This window comes from Vulpes vulpes, chromosome 7 (genome assembly GCF_048418805.1).
Source record: "Vulpes vulpes isolate BD-2025 chromosome 7, VulVul3, whole genome shotgun sequence".
Classification (NCBI taxonomy): Eukaryota; Metazoa; Chordata; class Mammalia; order Carnivora; family Canidae; genus Vulpes; species Vulpes vulpes.
The window spans coordinates 81822910-81845260 of record NC_132786.1 but is presented as its reverse complement, the minus strand read 5'-3'; the positions used below and the strand labels follow the sequence as shown (position 1 = coordinate 81845260).

The window sequence follows — 22351 nt, the reverse complement described above, 5'->3', positions numbered from 1 at the left end:
TAAAAATAAAGAAATAATTTTAAAGTGTGACTTAGTAGTTCTGCTTTCACTGTTGTTTGCTTTAAGTGGTAAACTATTATAATCTCTTGTTCTTCCTCCTTCAAACATCACTCACTCACTCACTCAGTCACATAAAAAATATTTGCTAAGGACCTACTATGTGCCAGACACTCTGCTAGGCACTGGAGAGGCAGCCCCTGCTCTGCTCTCACGCTCAGTCTCAGATGAAACAGCTTTATCTGAATTAATGAATAGTTTCCTTTGTTACTAGTGTTTTCTTTGCAGTATCCTTTGTTGATAGTCCCTCATCACTGTGACCCCTAATGGTGGAATACCTCAGTAGTCAGTCCATAAAATTCTTTTCCATTTTCTATGTTCATTCACTCACAGGGTGTTTTAGTTATTGACTGTGTACAACAAACTAACCCTAAATTGAGTGGCTTAAAACAACATATGTGTTACTATCTCTCACAATTCTTGGGTTACAGATTCAGAAAAGGCATATCAGGTACACTTACTTTGGCTTCATGTGTTACTTGTGAGCCTGGAATGGATCGCCCTCCCTCTCCCACAAGATGGTTCTTCAGTCACATGTCTGGCACATAGCCAGGCTGGCTGGGCAAATGGCTTGCCTGGAGTCCTATATCTTGGGCCTAATTTCACACTGTGTTGCAGGTTCTCAGTTCTCTCCCATGTCCTCTACGGCCTCTCCCTTTCCACATGGCCTCTTTCATAAGACAATGAGAATTCTAACCAGAATTCTGGTCAAGGTGCCCAAGAATACAAAAGAGAAGCTGTCAGGACCACAAATGGCATTAGTGTCACTGCTGGCATGTTTCCCTGTTGGTTAGAACAACCACAAACCCAACATAGATGAAGGGATAAGGCCTGCACGAGGGTGCGAGTATACAAAAGCATGGTTCATTCGGGGCCACCAATGTGACAATTACCATACTTGCTGATCCTATACAATCCCCTTGTTAGATAACATCTATAACCCAGACAGTTTCCAGATTTCTACCCTGGATCCCTTTCCTAAATTCTAACTCATTAATCCAACTGCCTTGTGATATGTTCACCTGCACATACAACGTGCATGTCAGCTCTCACCTGTTGAAATCTGAGGGGCATCTTCCCCACTCTGCTCCTCCTGCAGGCTGTCCCAACTTTCCCCACAGCAGCTCCACCATCAGAGCTGGTCAGGTCTAGATCCCTAGCTCCTGCATCTCTCGAATCCCACATCAAATGCTATCAGCTCAACCTTAAAAATGTATCCTGACATCAACTACTTGCTCCAAATATATGTGTATTCCTCCTTCACCTCCTTCAGATATTTTTAAAAGATTTTATTTATTTATTTATTTATTTATTTATTTGTTTATTTATGAGAGAGAGAGAGAGAGAGAGAGAGAGAGAGAGAGAGAGAGGCAGACACACAGGCAGAGGGAGAAGCAGGCTCCATGCTGGGAGCGTGACATAGGACTCAATCCCGGGACTCCAGGATCACGCCCTGGGCCAAAGGCAGGCATTGATCCACTGAGCCACCCAGGGATCCCCTCCTTCAGATTTTTTACCTAAATACCTCTCCACTTCTCAGCAAGGCCTTCCCCTGATCATCCCCATTTAAAGCTGTATGTGCATGCATATGTGCACACATATTTTATCTCACAGGAAGTGGGAAAATGTTCAACTGCCCCAGGAGACTTTAATCTGGAAACCAGAATACTGATGGAGAGCTACAGTTTTTGAGAACAGATGTGGTTTAAAATCATGCAAATTAAAGCATTCCTCATAGATTTAGAAATCAAAATGTATGAGGAAGAGAAACCAAATAATGAGGTAAATTATGTGGCAGGGAGAAAAGAAAGAACATGACTTTCAGCTGCCAGTCCCATTTTTGAACATTACACACACCTCAGACTATCATACAAAACTATGAAGATGGTTCTTTATCCTAACATCAGCCATCTACAGGGTGAGATGGGACAACAAGGAACTCAGCACAGAAGTCTTATCTTTACCCTCTCAACCTACCTGATTCCACTTTAAATTCTCTAAGCATTATTTTTTCCTCATTAATAAAAAAACTGGGTAACAATAATATATGCCTTATGTAGCTCAAAGGGCTAAAGATGGAATCTGATGGAATAACATGTATGAGAGATTGCTTTTTAGCATAAAAGTACTATAAAAATGTGAATTATGATGATTCATAAATCACTTTACATAATTTTTGGAGACACAGCTTTCTTTCATGTGTAACATAGACACTTTTTTACATAATGTTACACATTAGTTTAAACATTTACTAGTTTGCCCCACAGCAGAAGAAATAAAATGACTGCCCCAGTAATATCATGACTAGCTATAAGCTTGTTGCTTTTCTCCTTACATGTAATTATTAAATGTGCAATAAAGAGTTCTGCTACATACACTTTGATCTCATGTAATGAAAACCAGAATAGTTAATATATATTTGATGGTAATATATATTTATATAGTTATATATACTATATTAATATTCTTATTTCCACTAATGGAATTTGTTTTAAAATTTTCAGCATCGGGATCCCTGGGTGGCGCAGCAGTTTGGCGCCGGCCTTTGGCCCAGGGCACGATCCTGGAGACCCCGGATCGAATCCCACATCAGGTTCCTGGTGCATGGAGCCTGCCTTCTCCCTCTGCCTGTGTCTCTGCCTCTCTCTCTCTCTCTCTCTCTCTCTCTCTCTCTCTCTGTGACTATCATAAATAAATTTAAAAAAAATAAAAATAAATAAAAATAAAAATAAAAATAAAATTTTCAGCATCAAGTTAAATAGGTTAATGTGGCACATATTTGTCTTGGGCAAAAAAAAAGAAAGAAAGAAAGAAAATAAATAAATTGCTTAACTTTTCTATGTAAGTAGAAAAAAACTGGTGACTATTTTCTACTGTATTTCTCTTCCAACACTCAAACGAAAGGGTAACTATAACAATGTCTTAAACTATGTGAAACCAGATATATTTTTCAAGCTAACCAAGTCATTCTGTGGTTAAAAATGCTCCTTCACATTTGACAACAATGGCAGGAAGATAGAACTCAAAACAGACGTGTCACTTGGGTCCATGAGCTGTTCCACTGAGACACAAGCACACTGAGCAGCACTTTTTCGATGTGTTCCCAACCTTGCAGCTTGTAGATTAGATCTACGCACTTTGAAAGCACGTAAGAATCTAAATTTCAGACATTTTAGAAGCTTTCCACGGTACTTAAGAGGCAGCCTATACTAGCAATATCCTATTAGCCATTGAATGGTTTTTCATGTAATTAATAGTACTCTTTCCAAAGTCATCTCTTCCAGAGCTCTTCCACATCATTAAATGTTCATCACCTATTTCATTATTCTCCCAAGGCTTTTGTGTAACACAGAATGCCGTTCATAGGAATAACACAAAGTAGATGGGCTTCAAGTTCTCTTTAAAAGCAAAGAGCAGAAATATATTTATGCAGTATGCACACTATCATAAACAAGAATGTTACTATATGTTAACTATCAAAATTTAAATTAAAACTTAAATAAATAAATAAATGTTTCACTTCATGAAACTCAAAATACGTAAGAACCTAAAAAAAATCCTTGAACATCTAACTAAAATCCAAAGAAAAAATCCAATACCTAGTGAATCCTAAAATTATTTTACCTTTCTTTCATATCTAGGGTTTCAATGGGCATGATGTATGGATTTTTCTTACACTTTTAATTTTATTTTATATATTTTTAAAGATTTTATTATTTATTTAAGAGACAGAGTGCGTATGTGAGAGGACATGAGCAGAGGGACAGGGAGAAGCAGTTTAGGGAACCCAACTTGGGTCTCAATTCTAGGACCCTGGGATCAAGACCTAAGGGGAAGGCAGGTGCTGAACCAACTGAGCCATCCAGGCACCACTCTCTCACACTTTTTAACTTACTAATTCCGCCTCCTTAAAAAAAGGATACTATTAATTACATGGAACTATAAAAGCAATTTCTTTTAGAAAATAACTTTGATGTTAACAACTTTGAAATATGGCAATATCATCACAAAGTTTAGAAAACTATATATTAAAATGTTTGATATTGGGGAGCCTGCATAGCTCAGATGGCTAAGCATCTGCCTTCAGCTCAGGTCATGATCTCAGGCTCCTAGGATTGAGCATCGGGCTCCCTGCCCAGTAGGGAGTCTGCTTCTCCCTCTCCCTCTGCCCCTTCCCCTTGCTCATGTTCTCTCTCTCTCTCACTTGCTTGCTCTCTCAAATAAATAAATAAAATCTTTAAATAAAACAAAATGTTTGATATTGATTTAGGGCTTGCTAAATAACAAGATTCTGTGTGGGGGGGGGGGGGGGGCGTTGTATAAGTAGATCCCAGTGATATAAAGCGGGCACTACTGTAACTTACACATTTGCTTTATGGAAACTTAAAACATTTCAATAAAATAAATTCTTAAATTATAAGGCTTTTGACCAGTCCACAAAACTTACTTAAACAACAAAGCAGTTCAACCGTATTCAGGATTTAATTACACTCAGGATCTTAAGAGCAGAATAAGGGAGGGTGGTAGAAACAAAGAAGAAAATTTCCTTTTCCTCTTCTGACCAGAAGCCCAATCTAACTAAAGCTGTAAAAATAAGCAGGTGATACAACATTATAATTGGGAATCAGAGTAAGATGGGTCTTGAGTTCATTGTACTTGCTACAAGATCCTGGAAAAGCATCTAATCTCCTTAATCCTTAGTTTTAGTTTCCCTGTAAAGTGGTGATATTCATAGTTCCGTGAGGCTGTTGAAAACATCTGAAATGATAGTAACTATAAAGCCTCCAGCACAGTGCTCAGCATAAAACCCAGTAAATTTTACTTGAAGATTTTTAGCATTGTGGTCATACTAGTCTTACATAATCTTTCACCTCCTCTTCTGATTCATCACACATCAGTCCAAGCCCACAATGGCCTCCTGTTTCCTACCCTATATCCCCCACCTAGATCTGCTCTAACTCCCAAGGCGTTTCATGTTTTGAAATTATTATTGCCTTTCCATCACTAAGAAACATACAAGAGGAGAACAGAATTTATTTATGCTAGATACCTTGAGGAAAGCAATCTGGCTAATCCATTAAAATACTTATGAGTCTTAATCTTCCTCAAGGTATCAGTAGATTTATAACCAACAAGCAATGAAAAGCAGTATAAAACAAAATAAAAACTTTAGGAAATATTCTGGGAGTTATTTTTATACTGGGCAATTACCACATAGTCACACTAACGCTACCAAGGAGTCCACACCTCCCCAACTCTAAGGAAAAACTCTTGCAAGATATTTCTACAGCCTGGAGCTCTTCCCCACTCCCACCACAACTCTGATTTCAGACATCCATTCAAACATTTTATGTAAACAAAACCCAGGCAAAATTTAGTTGTAGCAACAAAAAGTATTCCACCAGAGACCGCAAAAGGACAGGAGATGAAAAGAATAGAAAAAGACAAAGAAAAATGGAAAAGAGGAAGGCAAGAACAAATGGGGAAGTGAGGAAATAAAGGTGGAATGGAGACTCAAGAAGAGGCAAGGCAGGGCAATCCTACACCATGAACGACCCAAGCTTGCCTCATTCTCTGAAAAAACAGATTAAGCTATGTCTTAACTCCCCAGAGAAATTGGGAAGGAAATGTTGCCTGAAAAGTACTGCAGATGTCCACACTATTATGTGGTTGATTGACCTGGGATGGCTCCAAGGGAATTGGGACCAGGGAAAATCTCACTCATACAAAGAAAAGTGATTGTTTCAGAGTCTTATTAATCAGTTAGCAAATACTCCAGGACATGTTTAAAAGTCAATCTTAATCAGTTAGCAAATATTTTGGGACAATGAATTTCCTTTATGTGGCAACTTCCACAGAATATAAAATCATCAAATGATTTTAGCCTCACAAATATATTATTTCCTTGTAAGACTTGGAGGACATATTTTCATATGATTTCTCTTAGTTTCTCTATTAATGTTACTGATTTAGACACCAAGCTCTTCTTCTTCCTTTTAGTTAACTATCTAATTTTGAGGGAGGAAATAAGTACGTTTTAGAAATCCTTCTTCCACAAAACATAAAAGTTAGTCAAGTATACTCAGAAAAATTGAGATTTAATTGCAGTATCACATCTAGATCTACTGGAAAATATGACACAAAAATCCCAATTCTAAATCAACTGAATACATTATTGACTCCAAAATCACCGATTAAACAAAAGAAATTATATTTGCATTGATGTGTGAATCTGCATCCATTCTTGGTAGCATGTAATATATTCAACTGCTCAGTTCTAGCTGTCCTTGTAGCCACATTACCATATTATTCAAATGTATCTATCATTTATATGTAAATAGAGAAGATAAAAGGCTTCTTCATAAGACAACAATTTTCAAATGAAAAACAGACACAGGCAAGACATTACCAAGATAAAAATGTTGCAAATATGCATTCTATTATATATTTTTAAAAACATATGAAAACTTTTTCAAATTTTTAAAAAAGTAGTGTAGTAATTACAAAATGGGATCCTAATACATTCACAATACCAACAGCTACTCTTCTCAATAAAACTCTCCACCAATGTCATTTGTATCTTATAAATTACATGTTCTCAAATCCATCTGTGAAAATTGGGATGTTAATTATCATGGTTACATTTCATGATACCACAGTTAAATGCTGAAGTGGTGCTACATAAATACCATATGTTTTTCTAGGAGAAACGGAGAAAGATTAATTATGAGTTCAAGTCCAAGTCTTCTAGCAGTAATACCCTCAACACAATAAGATCATTACATTGTGTGCTATGCAAATTGGAAGTTTTAATTAATAGCTGAAATACCAACTGAGGGGAAAAACTATGAAGTCTAAATTGTAAGTATCAGGCTTTCCTCCACTCAAAAAAAAAAAAAAAGAAAGAAAAGAAAAGAAAAGAAAAGAAAAGAAAAGAAAAGAAAAGAAAAGAAAAGAAAAGAAAAAAATCTTAGTAAGAACGCTTCTGAGAAACCAAGTTACAAGTTCAAAGGGAAAAAAAAATCATTGTCTGTGAACTTCCTTTGATAGAGCGATCACTGGCTGTTTAATTCTATTTGATAAACCTGAAAACTGCAGCATATTCAAACATATAACAAATAGGTTATAAATAGATAATACATCTGATGAAAATTCAGCTTAGCATTTTTCTGGATTTTTCAAAATTACACAAACCTACTAGATAAAATACTTTGGTATAGTAACCTAAATAAGAAACTCTGTCATAATACTACAAGAATTTTATTTATGTTTATAAAATCAGAATTCTTCTTTTTTTAAGATTTTATTTATTTATTCATGAGAGTACACAGAGAGAAGAGAGAGAGAGGCAGAGACACAGGAAGAGGGAGAAGCAGACTTCATGCAGGGAGCCCGACGTGGGACTCGATCCCCCATCTCCAGGATCACGTCCTGGGCTGAAGGCGGCGCTAAACCGCTGAGCCACCCAGGATGCCCTAAAATCTGAATTCTTATTTTACTCACCACATATTCAAACACAAGTGTCAGTGTCTCCTTGGTGTGGATGATGTCATGAAGCAGCACAATATTAGCGTGTTTTAGTCCTTTTAACAGAGAAGCTGTAAAACAAAGACAAAGAGACAATGGGTAACTATAAACTCATATGTGTCATTATCATTTTGTCAGATGAGATACCTATTTTCCCATTTTCCAAGCCAATAACTATTCAAAATCAAGGGCAGTGGAACAGGGTTTTAATTTAGATGAAGCTCCCCCAATTATTTCACCTGTTATTTGTTATTAAGCTGTAGGGAGATTCCATTATGATTTTAATCGTTTTAAATTTGTTAAGGTTTGTTTTATTATCCAGGATGTGGTTTATCTTGGTATACATGTTATACGTATGGAATATATATTCTGCTGAAGTTGAGGTTGAGGAATTCCATAAATGTCAATTAGATTCTGTAGATTGATGATGTCATTGAGCTCTTCTATGTACTTCCTGATTTTCTGTATAATGGTTCTGACTGAGAAAGGGTTGTTGACATCCCCAAATATAAATGGGGATTTGTCAACTTCTCATTTGAGTTCTACCAGTTTTTGTTTTGTGTGTTTTGAAGCCCTGGGGTTTACTGCATACACATTTAGGATTCCTATGTTTTCTTTGTGAACTAGCTCCTTTATCAGTATACAACATTTCTCTTTTTCTTTGGTAATCTTCTTTGCACTGAAGATTTTAATATAACCACTCCAGCTTGCTTTTGATGGTGTATCTTTTTACATCTTTTGACCTACTACATTGTTACATTTGAACATACAAATTTCTTATAAACAGCATATGGTTGGGTCGTGGGCTTTTAAAATTCATTCTGTCAATCTCTGACTTTTTACTGATATTTAGACCATTTAAATCTAATGTAAATATGAATATGTTGGGTCACCTGGCATTTCAATCTATTTTCCCTCGGGCATCTTGTAACTTAGTCTTCATTTCTGATTTTATTTGTCCTTTCTTCTATATCTCCCATGAGTTAACTCATTTCATTTCATTTTGGGTTTTGTGCATTTTTCTTCTTAGCTTTTGTATTCCCAATTCAAGGTGGGATTTTTAGGTTTCATATATCCAAGAGCCTGAATGAGAAAATTCACTTTAGATTACTGTAGTGTGTACAATTTTCTTAATTTTATGGTTGCTTTTTGAAAAGCATTTTTATCAGATGAAATGCCCTTGTTTTGCGTTTTCTGAGTTTTTCCAGCAATTTTATATAGATGTGTTTGTTCTATTCCTATTCATTCAAGGGACTGTGTTCTTAGTTTGAGAGTCCTCTTACATCAGTTTTTTCTCCTCTATGTAGTTATTATAGATGGTACTGGTGGGACAAAGGGAGAGGGTTTAGTGTGTTTTGTTTCTTTTTCATTTTACAGGATCCTTAATTTCATCCTATTCTTGTTCCTTTTTACTTTCACTGCCATCTTCAAAGGGTACCCTTCTTTCCCATATACCTGAATCTCTCCCACAGGCAGTACTTTCCAATCCCATTCACTTGCAATATTTTCTGAAGTCAGTGCTGTGAACTACATGTTCACAGTCAGTTTTCTCTTTCTGGCGTGATTCTGGTCCTTGCTCCTCTAAGTTCTCCATACCCCTCTATTCTTTTTCAGTCTCTTAAACTTGTCTGAAGCTTCCCTTGCACCACTCTGGAACCACAGGCTTATGGCATCTCCTAATGCTTTCAAAGATGTGGATCCTGTGTGTTTTTATTTGCTCTCTTTGTTAGATTTATGACTTTTGGAGAATTGTGAGTGGAAAGATTCAAGATTAGGCAGCCACCATTCATTGTCCTCCAAACCTCTTGTCTTAGATCAAGGCCTGATACATAGTAGTAACTCAATAAATTTACTGATTGTCGTTCATTTAGGTTCCCTGTTGGAGACACACACACACACACACACACACTTTGAATACCCCTTGAATGAGAAAGGACCTGCTATCATCTGCAGTTCTTCCTCCTTTATCTTCCTTTTACTATGAGACTAGCACTAGCCCCTGATCTAAGTATGTTCATAGATAACACACGTTCTGATATCTACCCTTTCAAAAGCGTGGACAAGACCACATGGTCAATTTTAAGATCTGGGCAAGAACAGTTGATTCTGCCCCTTAAATTCCATTCCTTCCCCAACACGTTTGCTTCTTTTTTTTTTTTTAAATTAAAAAAGGGAATGAGACAACTCCATCCCCCCCCATCAGACTCACTGTGACAATGCTCACTGCAAATAAATAACTTTAGATTTCAATTTTTGTAAATAATGCCACAAAGGACATTACTGGGTTTAAAACATACAAATATTTCTTTTAGAATTATCTTCCTATAGTGAATTGTGAAAAATGGAATTGCAGAGTAAAAAGACATGAGATTTATACAAGATGTTACTAATTGATTAAATAACAAGTGGATTTAGTCTTACATCTTTCCATCTTTGCAAAAATAAAAGAACCATAGTAGACAGGAAAATATACGTAAAAACTAATGTACCATGGAAGTAACCAATCTTATCAAATGATCCTTACTAAATAAGTATATGAAAATTTGATATACCATAAGCACAGGTATTTTTTTAAAAGATTTTATTTATTTATTCATAGACACAGAGAGAGAGAGGCAGAGACACAGGCAGAGGGAGAAGCAGGCTCCATGCAGGGAGCCCGACGTGGGACTCGATCCTGGGTCTCCAGAATCACACCCCAGGCTGAAGGCAGCGCCAAACCGCTGCGCCACCGGGGCTGCCCAAGCACGGGTATTAATTTAAGGTAAACTCTTCCTCGTCCCTCAGTAAGATCAGAAATAAACAGAACTGTTTCCCCCTACACCAATGACCATTCAAGTAGAATACTCAAAGAATGGGAGCTACCTCTATCACTATTTAAATTATTTTCAATTTTGGTTTTTGGTATACAATCTGAAGAAAAAAAAAAGATGTTTTGCATGTGTTCTGTCAAGAACTTATAATCATTCATTTATTCATCAAGTATCTATCAAGAACCTAGTTACTGGCACTGGTGGCCCTGGACAAATTCTTGATACCCAGTAGTACTGCAAAAACACATCTTAAAAAAGATTTATAACACCAAGCATGAATCCTAATGTAAACCTTGGACTTTGAGTGACAATGATGTGTCAGTATAGGTTCATCAATTGTAAGGAATGTACCACTCTGCTGAAAGATGTTGATAGTAGGGGAGACTTAGGAGTGGGGGTGGGGAGGAGGTAGGTGGTAGGAGGAAGTGGTAGGTAGGTGAAAACCTGCCACTCAATTTTGCTGTGTACCTAAAACTGCATTAAAAAATAAAGCCTATCAAAAAAAAAAAAAGAGATGCACCCATGTTTTTTTTTCCTAAAGATTTTTTATTTATTTATTCATGAGAGACAGAGAGAGAGAGGCAGAGACACAGGCAGAGGGAGAAGCAGGCTCCATGCAGGGAGCCCAATATGGGACTCGATCCCTGGTCTCCAGGATCCCACCCCAGGCTGAAGGCAGCGCTAAACCACTGAGCCACTGGGGCTGCCCTGCACCCATGTTTTAACACACTTAAAAAAAAAAAAAAAAAAAAAAAAACAACCAAATCTTAAAAAATAAATAAAAAATTTTTAAAAATCTAGATCATTTTATATTTTACTCAAATAAAATGATATTTTAGATATGTCATCACCATGTAAGAGGGGCTGCACTGGCTTTTCCCAGAAAGGCAGAGAAAAAGCATATAGACTGTTAAGTTTTAGTATGAGCTCAATGAATGTGAGCAGTTGTTTTATTAGAGCTATTGTTATTGCTATGAATTTCTGTAGACTTCTCCAGGCAAGACTGTTTCAGTACATATGCTATATCCTTAATCCCAAGAAAAACTTTAATAAACATATTTAGTCCAAAGAAGGTCATTCAGAAAGAGAATTCATGTGGCTGATTCCAACACTGGAAGACAACAAGAAGTGTGTTCCCTCTACAACTGAATCAGTAGCAGTAGTGTATAGTCCAAGGCCAGAGAAGTCCAGACTACCATGGTGAGGCCCTCTCTTTCATCTCACATATCTTCCATGGGCAAGTTAGCTTTATACACTAAAAACCTTCTAGCAAAAAAAAAAAATCTACAAATTTATTTTATCTGAGCTTTGTAAATTAGCACTCATGGGAAAATAATTACAATAATAAAATCATAGCACACAAACTGTGAAGGAACAACCATTATATAGACTTATGATAAAGGTTCGTACGATTAATTCTAATAATTTATAATCTTCCTTCTTTTTATTATTCAACTGGCCCATCAGCCTTAAACATTTAAAAGTTTATTAAATAGCTAGCTTTCAGATATTAATCTGGGGACCAACTTCACATTTGCTCATTTTAAAAAAGACATTTGGCCCTGTGCTAGTCTTCTAAGGCAGATTTATCCTCAGAGATCAATATTTCAAACCACAACAGAGTATTTGAAAATGATGGCCAGGTATGGTACTCCACACCTACCAGGTACCATGGATAGGTGAAATGAATTAAGGACCTAAAGGATCCCATGTTGCATGAAAGGAACCTGGCTTTGCGAGGCAAGTTTCAGAAATGTATTATTCAATAGGATTTGTAATCTTGTCCAATTTCATTTTTCAAGTTATCCCCTTAGCCTGTCAAATTTAGCAAGGATCCATCCTTATCAGCAACAACCCCAAAAAGGTATTGAAGCTTCCACCAAATTAAGAATCCCATGCCCTGAGGATCCCTTGCCTTAGGATTTTTTTTAACTGCCTGCCCAACCTCTGTGCCATTATTGCCTTTCTTCTCTCGCCACTTACACCTAAATTGTTGCTCATTTCTCAAAGTAATGTCTTCACACTCATCATTTCCCATGGCATCTTCCCCTACAATTTCAGGAAAATCGCATTTCTGTTAGCATTCATCTTGGGAAAAAATGTTTTTTTCCTGACAGTGACAAATATTATAGAAAAAAGTCATGTCAGTTTTTTATATTTTTTTAACCATTTCTACATGAAGAATAAAAGTCTCCACATTTCTTTCTAGTTAAGTCTCAATTATTACAGATTTTAGATTTCTAAATACATTTCTACACACTTCTAAAGTACACTATCAGTTAAATACGTACCAATACCCCTGTATTTTTTTTAAGATTTATTTATTTATTTATTTATTTATTTATTTATTTATTTATGATAGACATAGAGAGAGCGAAAGAGGCAGAGACAAAGGAGGAGGGAGAAGCAGGCTCCATGCCAGGAGCCCGATGTGGGACTCGATCCCAGGACTCCAGGATCACGCCCTGGGCCAAAGGCAGGCGCTAAATCGCTGAGCCACCCAGGGATCCCCCCAATACACCTGTATTTGAAAGCAAACACTCTTTCTTTTGAGATTAACATAATGAATTTGCATTTTAAAAAGGACAGAACCACTAATTTCATAGCTGATGGCTGACAAATGGCATGGGAGATCAGAAAACAGTCCACGATACCCATCAACATCAGGGAAGGTGACAGACCTCACTAGTTTGGAGGCTGCCAATGCAGCAGCCACTGCTTCCAGTAAGCTGCCAGAAACCATAATTCCTGCTGTTACCACAGCAAGTAAGTCTCCTGGGCTGCCAAGTCAGACCAGTGATTAGCACCTAAGCTCTAAAGCCAACATGTCTCCCTTTTCAAGACAAACACTGTCAAAATAATACTCCACGTAATCCTAATAATATCACAGATATACCACATGTTATTTTCTCATCGTTTACTGACAAACAAATCCCGCAACATTAGTGTTAGCAATTCCAGAATGCTTGGTTTCTCACTTGGTTTCTCCACATGTCTTAAGTAAACATATAGCAACATTTTAAATTCATTTCAACTCCTGAGGTTTGAAAAAGTTCAACTGTATGTGATGCAAAAGACTTGTAATTTTAGGGCTGAGGGTAAAATTCTAAGAACAGTTTGGAGACTATGATGTCACAATACAAAAACAGAAAACCATTGCTGTTCATAAAGATAATTGTGTCTCTGACAAAGTCTCAGTAGGACAGAAGGACACAGGGAGACTTCCTTAGTATGGCAGCAGGGTTCAGATATCTGCTTATAGGCCATAATGAAACTTCCACCACCCGTTTTGAGAATAAACACCTTCAATTTCCACTCTGACTTGGAAGGAATAAATTTCACCTAAACTCCAATATCATCATGATCAAATAAATTGTGAGTTAATAGAAGAGTTCAGAGTATGTTCATATAAAAAAAAATACTTTATTTACTTGAGAGAGAAAAAGCATGCACAAGCAGGGGGAGGAGCAGAGGGAGAGGGAGAAGAAGAGAATCCTCAAGCAGACTCCTGGGTTGAGTGTGGAGCCCAACATGTGGCTGGATCTCATGACCCTGAGATCATGACTTGAGCCAAAGTCAGAAGCTCAACCGACTGAGCCAGCTAGGTGCCCCCAGAAGTATGTTCATTTTATCAGTTACAAGCGATGTTAATAAAGGAAGGACAAAACCCTTCTTTAGTATATCAGTTTTCTAAGTTATTATATGATATCCTAATAGGAAAGGACAAACCACAAACAAACACAACCTATCCTTGCTCATTCCCCTTTCAGCCTCTGGAAAGAAGAAGTGCATTCACATTTTACTCTCTTTTTTACAAATGTGTTCTTTCCTAGAGGGGTAGATTGGAGGGGCTGCTACCTGACATTTCTAGAAGTCAAGCATTAGTACCCATTCAACCCAAGGAGCTGACCATATCTCAAGCTACAACTTACACTAGACATGAACCTTTTCTTTAAGCCCACAGCTAGATAGCTCTAAGGCTGCTAAAATTCACTTTATACTAGAAATAAGAAAACTACTTACCTTCAATGAGAAGTTACTTGCCAGTGCATTCTGAATATTTTTGTAGCTGAAGTATTTGGAATGGGAAAATCTCAGGGGTAAAGAGCAAACAACAACAAAAATAAAAAAATAAAAAAAAACAAGACTGCTTGTTTAACTTTATCTGTGAAGACTAAATGGTCTATACAGAGAAATGAACAGATACACAGCTCCTAGGTTAACTTGTACACAGTTCTGCAAGGTATGCCACCTCATTCAGCTACATTGAGAAATGCTGTGGTTCTGCTTATTCCAGATCCTTCCCTTAATGATATATAATATGATTAAGAAACACAAACACATGCGTACACCCATAAACTAACACATGAAAAAGTAAAAGAATCAGGTAAAAAAAAAAAATGGAACTGTATCTTTGACTCCGTACTCTGCATTTTATGCTCTGTATGCACACACATACAAATGGTCAACTCTGTGTTACAGGTAAAAGAGGTCATGGATAACCCAAACACAAGGTCAAAATGTGGTATCTTATAAACTTAATTTGGCTAAAATCACATACAGGATTTGGAGACATGCTTCTTGACTGCCAGGTTGTCATCCAAAGATGGAAAAGATAATACACATTAGGAATACTTTAGAAATATTAAATAAATTATTTTCTACCCCTCAGAAAAAAGTTTACTGTTCTTACTTGCTCCAGAGCTAAGTTCTTCTATTTGGGGATAGACAGAAATTCAATCCCACTGCATATTCCTCCTGCTTTGCCCTGCTCCTAATATCCCCAAGGTCACAAACCTGCAATGTGGTACTAAAAATCACAGACTCAACAATTCCACTCCTGCCATCACTACCTGTCTATCCACCAGTCAACTACCAGCAAATGGTGGGGGGGGGGGGGGGGGGGGGGCAGGCTAGGCTACTTCTACATCGCAGCCTCAGAGGACAACAGAAAAGGCTTACTAAATCACTTCAAAGAACAAATTGCTCTAGTAGTATAGCTGAATCACATAAAACTGCCAATATTTGACATTTTTGACCTACTAACATAGCAATTTCATGTGGCTCAAACTAATAGAGTTATTTGGTTCAAAGTAATTTTATCACAAATGCATTGTTACTTTTACCACTGCTAACATTCAAACCAATCAATCTGCCACCAAAGGGCCAAGACCCTGGTCTGCATAGTAACACACACACACACACACACACACACACACAAGGAATCTGCCTATCAAACTATGGTCACAGCTGAGGGGAGGAATATAGAAACAACTTAGTTTTCTACATGTACCTTTCTACATCATTTTGAATTGTTGGTGATACAGATACGTTTTTTTGATACTAAAAAAGAGGTCTTGAAAAGTTCTTTATTACAAGTGGGTTGGCTAAAAAAAACTGAAGTAGCACTAAAAAGGCATACAGATGTTTAACTACACAATTAACATGCAACTACAACACATCTACAATAATGAATCATTATAACTGCAATGTGATCCTTCACTACTAATCCTGCCTCATTACTAATCCCTCCTAACTAGGTTAATGGTGCAAAATGCTAGCATTGTAAGATCTCTTTTCCTTTCCTGGAACACTGCAAGCCTTGTTCCAGCCTCTAATTTGCTTGCATATCACACATTAATCCAAAATGTTGAAACTGTTTCTTGTCTAAATAGTTACTTCCCTGCATTAAGATTAATGTACTCACTGAAAAAGATTCCTAGTTTTATTGTCTCCAATTACTCCCAGATGAACCTGTAAAATGACCCACCAGCTGCTTTTCCATGCTGTAGCTCATCCTGTTCCTCTCTGCTACTAAAAAGATCCACGCATGAATGTAGGTAGTATGTGAAAGTGGACACGTGGTTGTCTCTAATGTAAACATCTTGCTAGTAACTTCTGCAGAAGCAAATCTTGCTAAGTGACAGGGTTGGGAAGAGTGGCAGTTATGCTTCATGTACCATTGTCTTTAGGCAAAAAAGAGATGACATAGGAGTTGAGGGTTTCTGGAAGATTTGATAACAGAAGAGCTGTTCTCTGACTATAGTAATTAAGTTTAAAAGCTGTTAGGTGGGGGCACCTGGGTGGTTCAGTGGTTAAGCGTCTGCCTTTGGCTCAGGTCATGATCCTGGGGGTCTGGGATCAAATCCCACATAGGGTTCCCTTCAGGGAGTCTGCTTCTCCCCCTGCCTATGTCTCTGTCTCTCTCTGTGTATCTCTCATGAATAAATAAATAAAATCTTTTTTTAAAAAGCTGTTAGGTGGTTTGCTGTATTTGAACTACTTTAGACTTTATGACACGTGGGTTACACTTTCAGTAAGAATACTACAAAGTATGCAATAAAAAAAGATGTGTGGTTTGGCACCAAGCCCCTTATGTCTTCTGGTTAAGAAGAATAAACATTTGTATCATAATAGCTATCACTGTTCAACTAGATATAATTCAACCTCAATCTTTACATAAAAATGTGAATAGCTTTTATGGTATTTCACAAAAATAAACAGAAGTATAAAGTCATATAAAGTCAGAAAAATATTTTCTTTGCCATGGCTTCAAGCCCCAGTACCTGTGGCCTGCACATGGGACACTCCACTTTACAAGGTATCACTCAAGTGATAGAACACAGTCTATCCTCCACAAAGCAAAGTAATTTTGTGACTTATTTCCAGACACAGGAAACTCCTACTATGCTCCATCAGGGATTAGACTGTTCCTATCAACACAGCCACAACCACAGGCCCACCATGAGGTGTTTCTCAAAGTAGGCTCCTTCAGTGATCCACATCCACTGCCACCAATGCAAATTCATTAGGCTCTATCCTAAACTTACCAAAACCAAATTGATGGGGATGAGACCTTAGAATCATTGAAGAAATATTTAACATCCACCCTGCGCCAAACACCAGGCACAGGAGAAACACAGACAAAACTCCTGTCCTTGTGAAGCTTGCATTCTATATTTTGGCCAAGCTTCCTATTCAATCCTTGTGCATCCTAAAGCTTAAAAATAATTGTGTTGTGGTTTTGACATGGAGAAATGGGTAGCATGTTTATGGGAGGGGGGGCGTATATGCATGTGTTTATGGACTTAGTTGCACTGCAATCTACTCATTGTTCTACAAGCAATTCAAAAGAAACAGCAAGACAATTAAGTTTGTTTACCTAGTATCTATTATCCCTTCCTTCTCTCTTTCTCACACACACACACACACACACACACATACACCTGCTTGAGAAGAATTGCCACTGAAGGATAGAAAGTCCAGGGCTAGAAGGAAGAGAGAATTCTTTATTCTGAAAATTTGATGCTATTTTGATATGTGTGCATTTTTTTTGTTCAGTTAAAAAGGCAACAAATGTCAGCTCGTAATATAAATCAAATGTTGATAAGGTCATCATTACATGAACTTTTCAACCCCACAATTTTTGAAATCTGTGAAGGAATAAGATTTTATGTAAAATGCTTGCAGTAAGTAAGCACTGCATCAGAACCCATGTTTTGATAAACAATCAGCAGGTCTGGAAATACTATAAGCAGGCCACGAGCACCAAAGGAGAAAAAAGGGAAAGACAATAAAAAATGAGTATGAATTTTAGCTGGAATTAATTCTTACCCTTGAATATCCCCTGAATTGAAATTTCAAACATACCACTACTTTGTTTGACTTAATAGCATAGTCAAAGCTATAAAAATTTTAAACTATAGCTTAATTCAGTGGAAAGTGCACAGTCCTACAGCATCAGTTAACCTTCAGGCAGGCAATGACCTCCAATCTTCCCATGACAAAACTCAGTACACTGTCCCCAGGTCTGGACGAGGCCCTGAAATCCTTCATGCTGCTTCTAATCAGTGGTTGTCCTGGTGGGGACCCCAGTTCATCTCAATCCTGCTGACTGAGCTCTGTCACTGATGGAAGGTCACTAGTACTCTGCACCCTTATATGCATCCCTCCCACCAGTGCTTCCTTGCTTGCAGTGCTCAGTGATGCCCAACCGCTCAGGACACAGCTTCCAGCTTGCTCAAGCACCACATAAATGGTCAAGGGTTGTACAAGATTTTTAATGTAATAACAGTAATTAAGGGTTCAGTCACAGATTGCCTTCCAATTGTATAGAGGCAGGACCTTGGGCAAGTCCCAGTCTCTGGGTGCTCTCATTTTTCTTCTTCTGGCTATGGCAGCATTTGAAGGAGATTTTTTTCTGTATACACAAAAGCAAGATAGGAAAAGAAATACACCTATAAAGGATAGAGTTATATCTCACATGTTCAGTATTCATAGGTATAAGATGATAAAAATAAAACTGTTTATGCCAAGTCACATCGGCAAAGTGTTACGGAGGAGAGGCTCCTTATAACCTTTTCTGAAAGTGAGGACTTCTTAAATCCCTACACTAGCAAAGCCACTTCAGTACAAAAATGATAAGAACAGTCTTTAAAAATCTTAACAGAGTCCCATACTATCTTCCTCAAAGTCACTATCTAGTTGTCTGAAACTGGCAACATCTTAGAAGTGGCAGATTTCATGCAAGGTATCATACACTTGGCTAAGATAAAACATTTCTTTACTATGATTACTACATGAATAAAGTTAAAGATAACTAAGCTTATGTTATATATTTTATGTTTCTAAATTAGCAAGGTAGGGCAGCCCTGGTGGCTTAGCGGTTTAGTGCCACTGTCAGCCCGGGGTGTGATTCTGGAGACCCGGGCAAGTCCCACATCAGGCTCCTGCGTGGAGCCTACTTCTCTCTGCCTGTGTCTCTGCCTCTTTCTCTCTCTCTCTCTCTCTCTGCCTCTCATGAATAAATAAAATCTTTTAAAAAAATAAAAAAATATATTAGCAAGGTGACTTCAGACTGTCATGATAGTAAAAGAAGAAGAAGAAGAAGAAGAAGAAGAAGAAGAAGAAGAAGAAGATGAAGAAGATGATGAAGAAGAAGAAGAAGAAAAGAAAAGAAATTGCCATTGGAGAAAATAACAAAGGGGAAGAAAATTAGGTTTGTACATCAGGGTCTCAAGTTTTGCACCACCATCTCCACCAGAGCAATCCGATCCTACTTTCACCCGGGCAGGAAACTGTTAGACACTGGAGTCTCAAATGCTGTGACGGTGGAGGGGCCTTTCTCAGTCTCTCGCCAAGGTACACTTGTGCAGGGTACCAACAATAGCTTCTGCTCATACAACCTGCCTTTCCATATAAGAAGGCAGCTCCTGAAAACTATAGTAAGCGTGTACTGTCATTAGCATCACCATCGGTTTCTCAAATATATTCTAACTCCTACTGACCCACATTTCCCTTTCTAATAAAACTTCCTCTTGCTTAATGAACATTACACACACAAATACATGCCTGCATATGTAAAATCTTAATGCATTAAATACTTCTACGATTTGACTCACCCACAGGGTGACTGTCCCTTCATGCACACGAAAAACCAGTCTTTAAGCGTAAAGCTGAGTGTCACCTTCCACCATGTATAATACAACTGTTCATTTGAAAACTGAGGAAACCAAAATATACAGTTTTGGCCCTAAGTCTCATATCCTGGCCTCCTGCCTACTGCTGCAGTGCCATTCTATTTCTGTGATCAAAATAAGCATCATCTTTTTCTCTGTCATGGTTTTCCTGTCTTCTTTCCTAGGGCTTTGTAGTGGTCATGGATCTTCTTTATCACCAGATCTACCCAGGTGCTGGGAGCAAAAAACCCAAAGCTAACAAGACCAGAGGCCATGGGAGGCACCTATGCAGCTGTTCACTTGCACTACCACCTGGACTAAAGAGGTCTAAAAAGACAGCAATAAGGAGAGAGCTAATGGGGAAACTGAAATACAAATTGGCTTTTAAAAATTGTTCATCTGATCAAGGCTCTTCTCAAAACTTTTCAGGGGCCACTTAACAGGACTCACAGGACCTGCACAACAGGGATCTCGCTGGACCTCTCCCAACTCTCCCGCACACTCTAAAAACGACAGCCATACGGCATGCCTGCAGAGCTCGGGTTCACCACGTGCTCTTAGATGGCTGGGCTGTTCCTCCCTCTGCCCTTCTGTCCCCCACATCCCAGAGGCTTCAGCTCTCAACTTGACTATAATTTCCTTTGGAAATCTCTGCTGACTGCCAGGGCTCAAGTTAGGGGCATTTTCAATGAGTCCGTCCACACTATGAGGTGTTCTATCCGGATGTTATAATTACCTGATTCCCTCTTTCCAGCTGTCTGTATCCCCCATCACTCATTATTTGCTCTTACTCCAGCTGTGCTCATAGCACGCAATTCAAGGCTGAGTTTAGAGAAGATGCCCATTAAGTGCAGATTAAATAATGCATGCATAAACATGAAAAATAAAATCCTCAAATGATCTTCCTTAAATTGCCACAAGTGGCACAGCTCCTAGTATTGCACTCTGCTGTCTGCTGGTTACCTTCTTATAATGTGTTTAGTTCATCCTGGGTATGTTGATCAAAATAAATACATTCTTATCCTGTAATAATTGACAAACACAGAGGCTACAGATTTCATTAAATTTTGAAAAGAAGCAAAGAAGCGTCCTACGGGATGTCATTGGGAGTTTCCCTTTCCTAAATAGGTGAAATTCTGTATACTACTGCTATAAAGAAAAAGTCATTATTTTATTTCCACTCACATTTCAGATTACAGAGATGGTAAAAGATTTGTTTGAAATTCTATTTCAAAAAGCCCATGTTAGAAACTAATATTACATCCTAACATTCTACCCAGAAGGAGATAAGCTCATATACAGTAAGGCAACATCAAGGAGAAAAGGTTCTAAACCATACATGGATTTACTGCAGAGTGAAATCCAACCCAGACTTGGTTTGTTTGGCTTATGAAATGTTTTAGAAATTTATTAAGTATTTGAAAAACAGATGGAAAAATATTCCATGCTCATGGATTGGAAGAATTAATATTGTGAAAATGTCAATGCTACCCAGGGCAATTTACACATTCAATGCAATCCCTATCAAAATGCCATGGACTTTCTTCAGAGAGTTGGAACAAATCATCTTAAGATTTGTGTGGAATCAGAAAAGACGCCGAATAGCCAGGGGAATACAAAAAAAGAAAACCAGAGTCGGGGGCATTACAATACCGGATTTCAAGTTGTATCGCAAAGCTGTGATCATCAAGACAGTATGGTACTGGCACAAAAAGGGACATATAGATCAATGGAACAGAATAGAGAACCCAGAAATGGGCCCTCAACTCTACAGTCAACTAATATTCGACAAAGCAGGAAAGACGATCCACTGGAAAAAGGACAGTCTCTTCAATAAATGGTGCTGGGAACATAGGATAGCCATGTACAGAATGAAACTAGACCATTCTCTTACACCAAACACAAAGATAAACTCAAAATGGATGAAAGATCTAAATGGGAGACAAGAATCCATCAAAATCCTAGAGGAGAACACAGGCAACACCCCTTTTGAACTTGGCCACAGCTACTTCTTGCAAGATACATCTATGAAGGCAAGGGAAACAAAAGCAAAAATGAATTATTGGGACTTAATCAAGATAAAAAGCTTCTGCCCAGCAAAAGAAACAGTCAACAACTAAAAGACAACCACAGAGTGGGAGAAGATAGTTGCAAATGACATATCAGATAAAGGGCTAGTATCCAAGACCTATAAAGAACTTATTAAACTCAACACCCAAGAAACAAACAATCCAATCATGAAATGGGCAAAAGACATGAACAGAAATTTCACCAAAGTAGACACAGACATGCCAAAAAGCACATGAGAAAATGCTCTGCATCACTTGCCATCAGGGAAATACAAATCAAAACCACAATGAGATACTACCTCACACCAGTGGGAATGGGGAAAATTAACAAGACAGGAAACAACAAATGTTGGAGAAGATGTGGAGAAAGGAGAACCATCTTGCACTGTTGGTGGGAATGTGAACTGGTACAGCCACTCTGGAAAAC

At 37.9% G+C, this 22351-nt stretch overlaps 1 protein-coding gene across 11 annotated transcripts in view; it reads right to left on the bottom strand.

Moving 5' to 3' along the window:
- The window catches only part of CDK14 (cyclin dependent kinase 14), a 723056-nt gene that overhangs the window by 308820 nt on the left and 391885 nt on the right, over nt 1-22351 (bottom strand). For all 11 annotated transcript variants that reach the window (XR_012002660.1, XM_072764239.1, XM_072764240.1 and 8 more), the window contains one exon: nt 7561-7655. Coding sequence is in view for 10 of the 11 variants with exons in the window: in XM_072764239.1 (XP_072620340.1) it covers nt 7561-7655 (95 nt within the window). In the remaining variant the exon portion in view is untranslated. The remainder of the gene's footprint in view (nt 1-7560; nt 7656-22351) is intronic.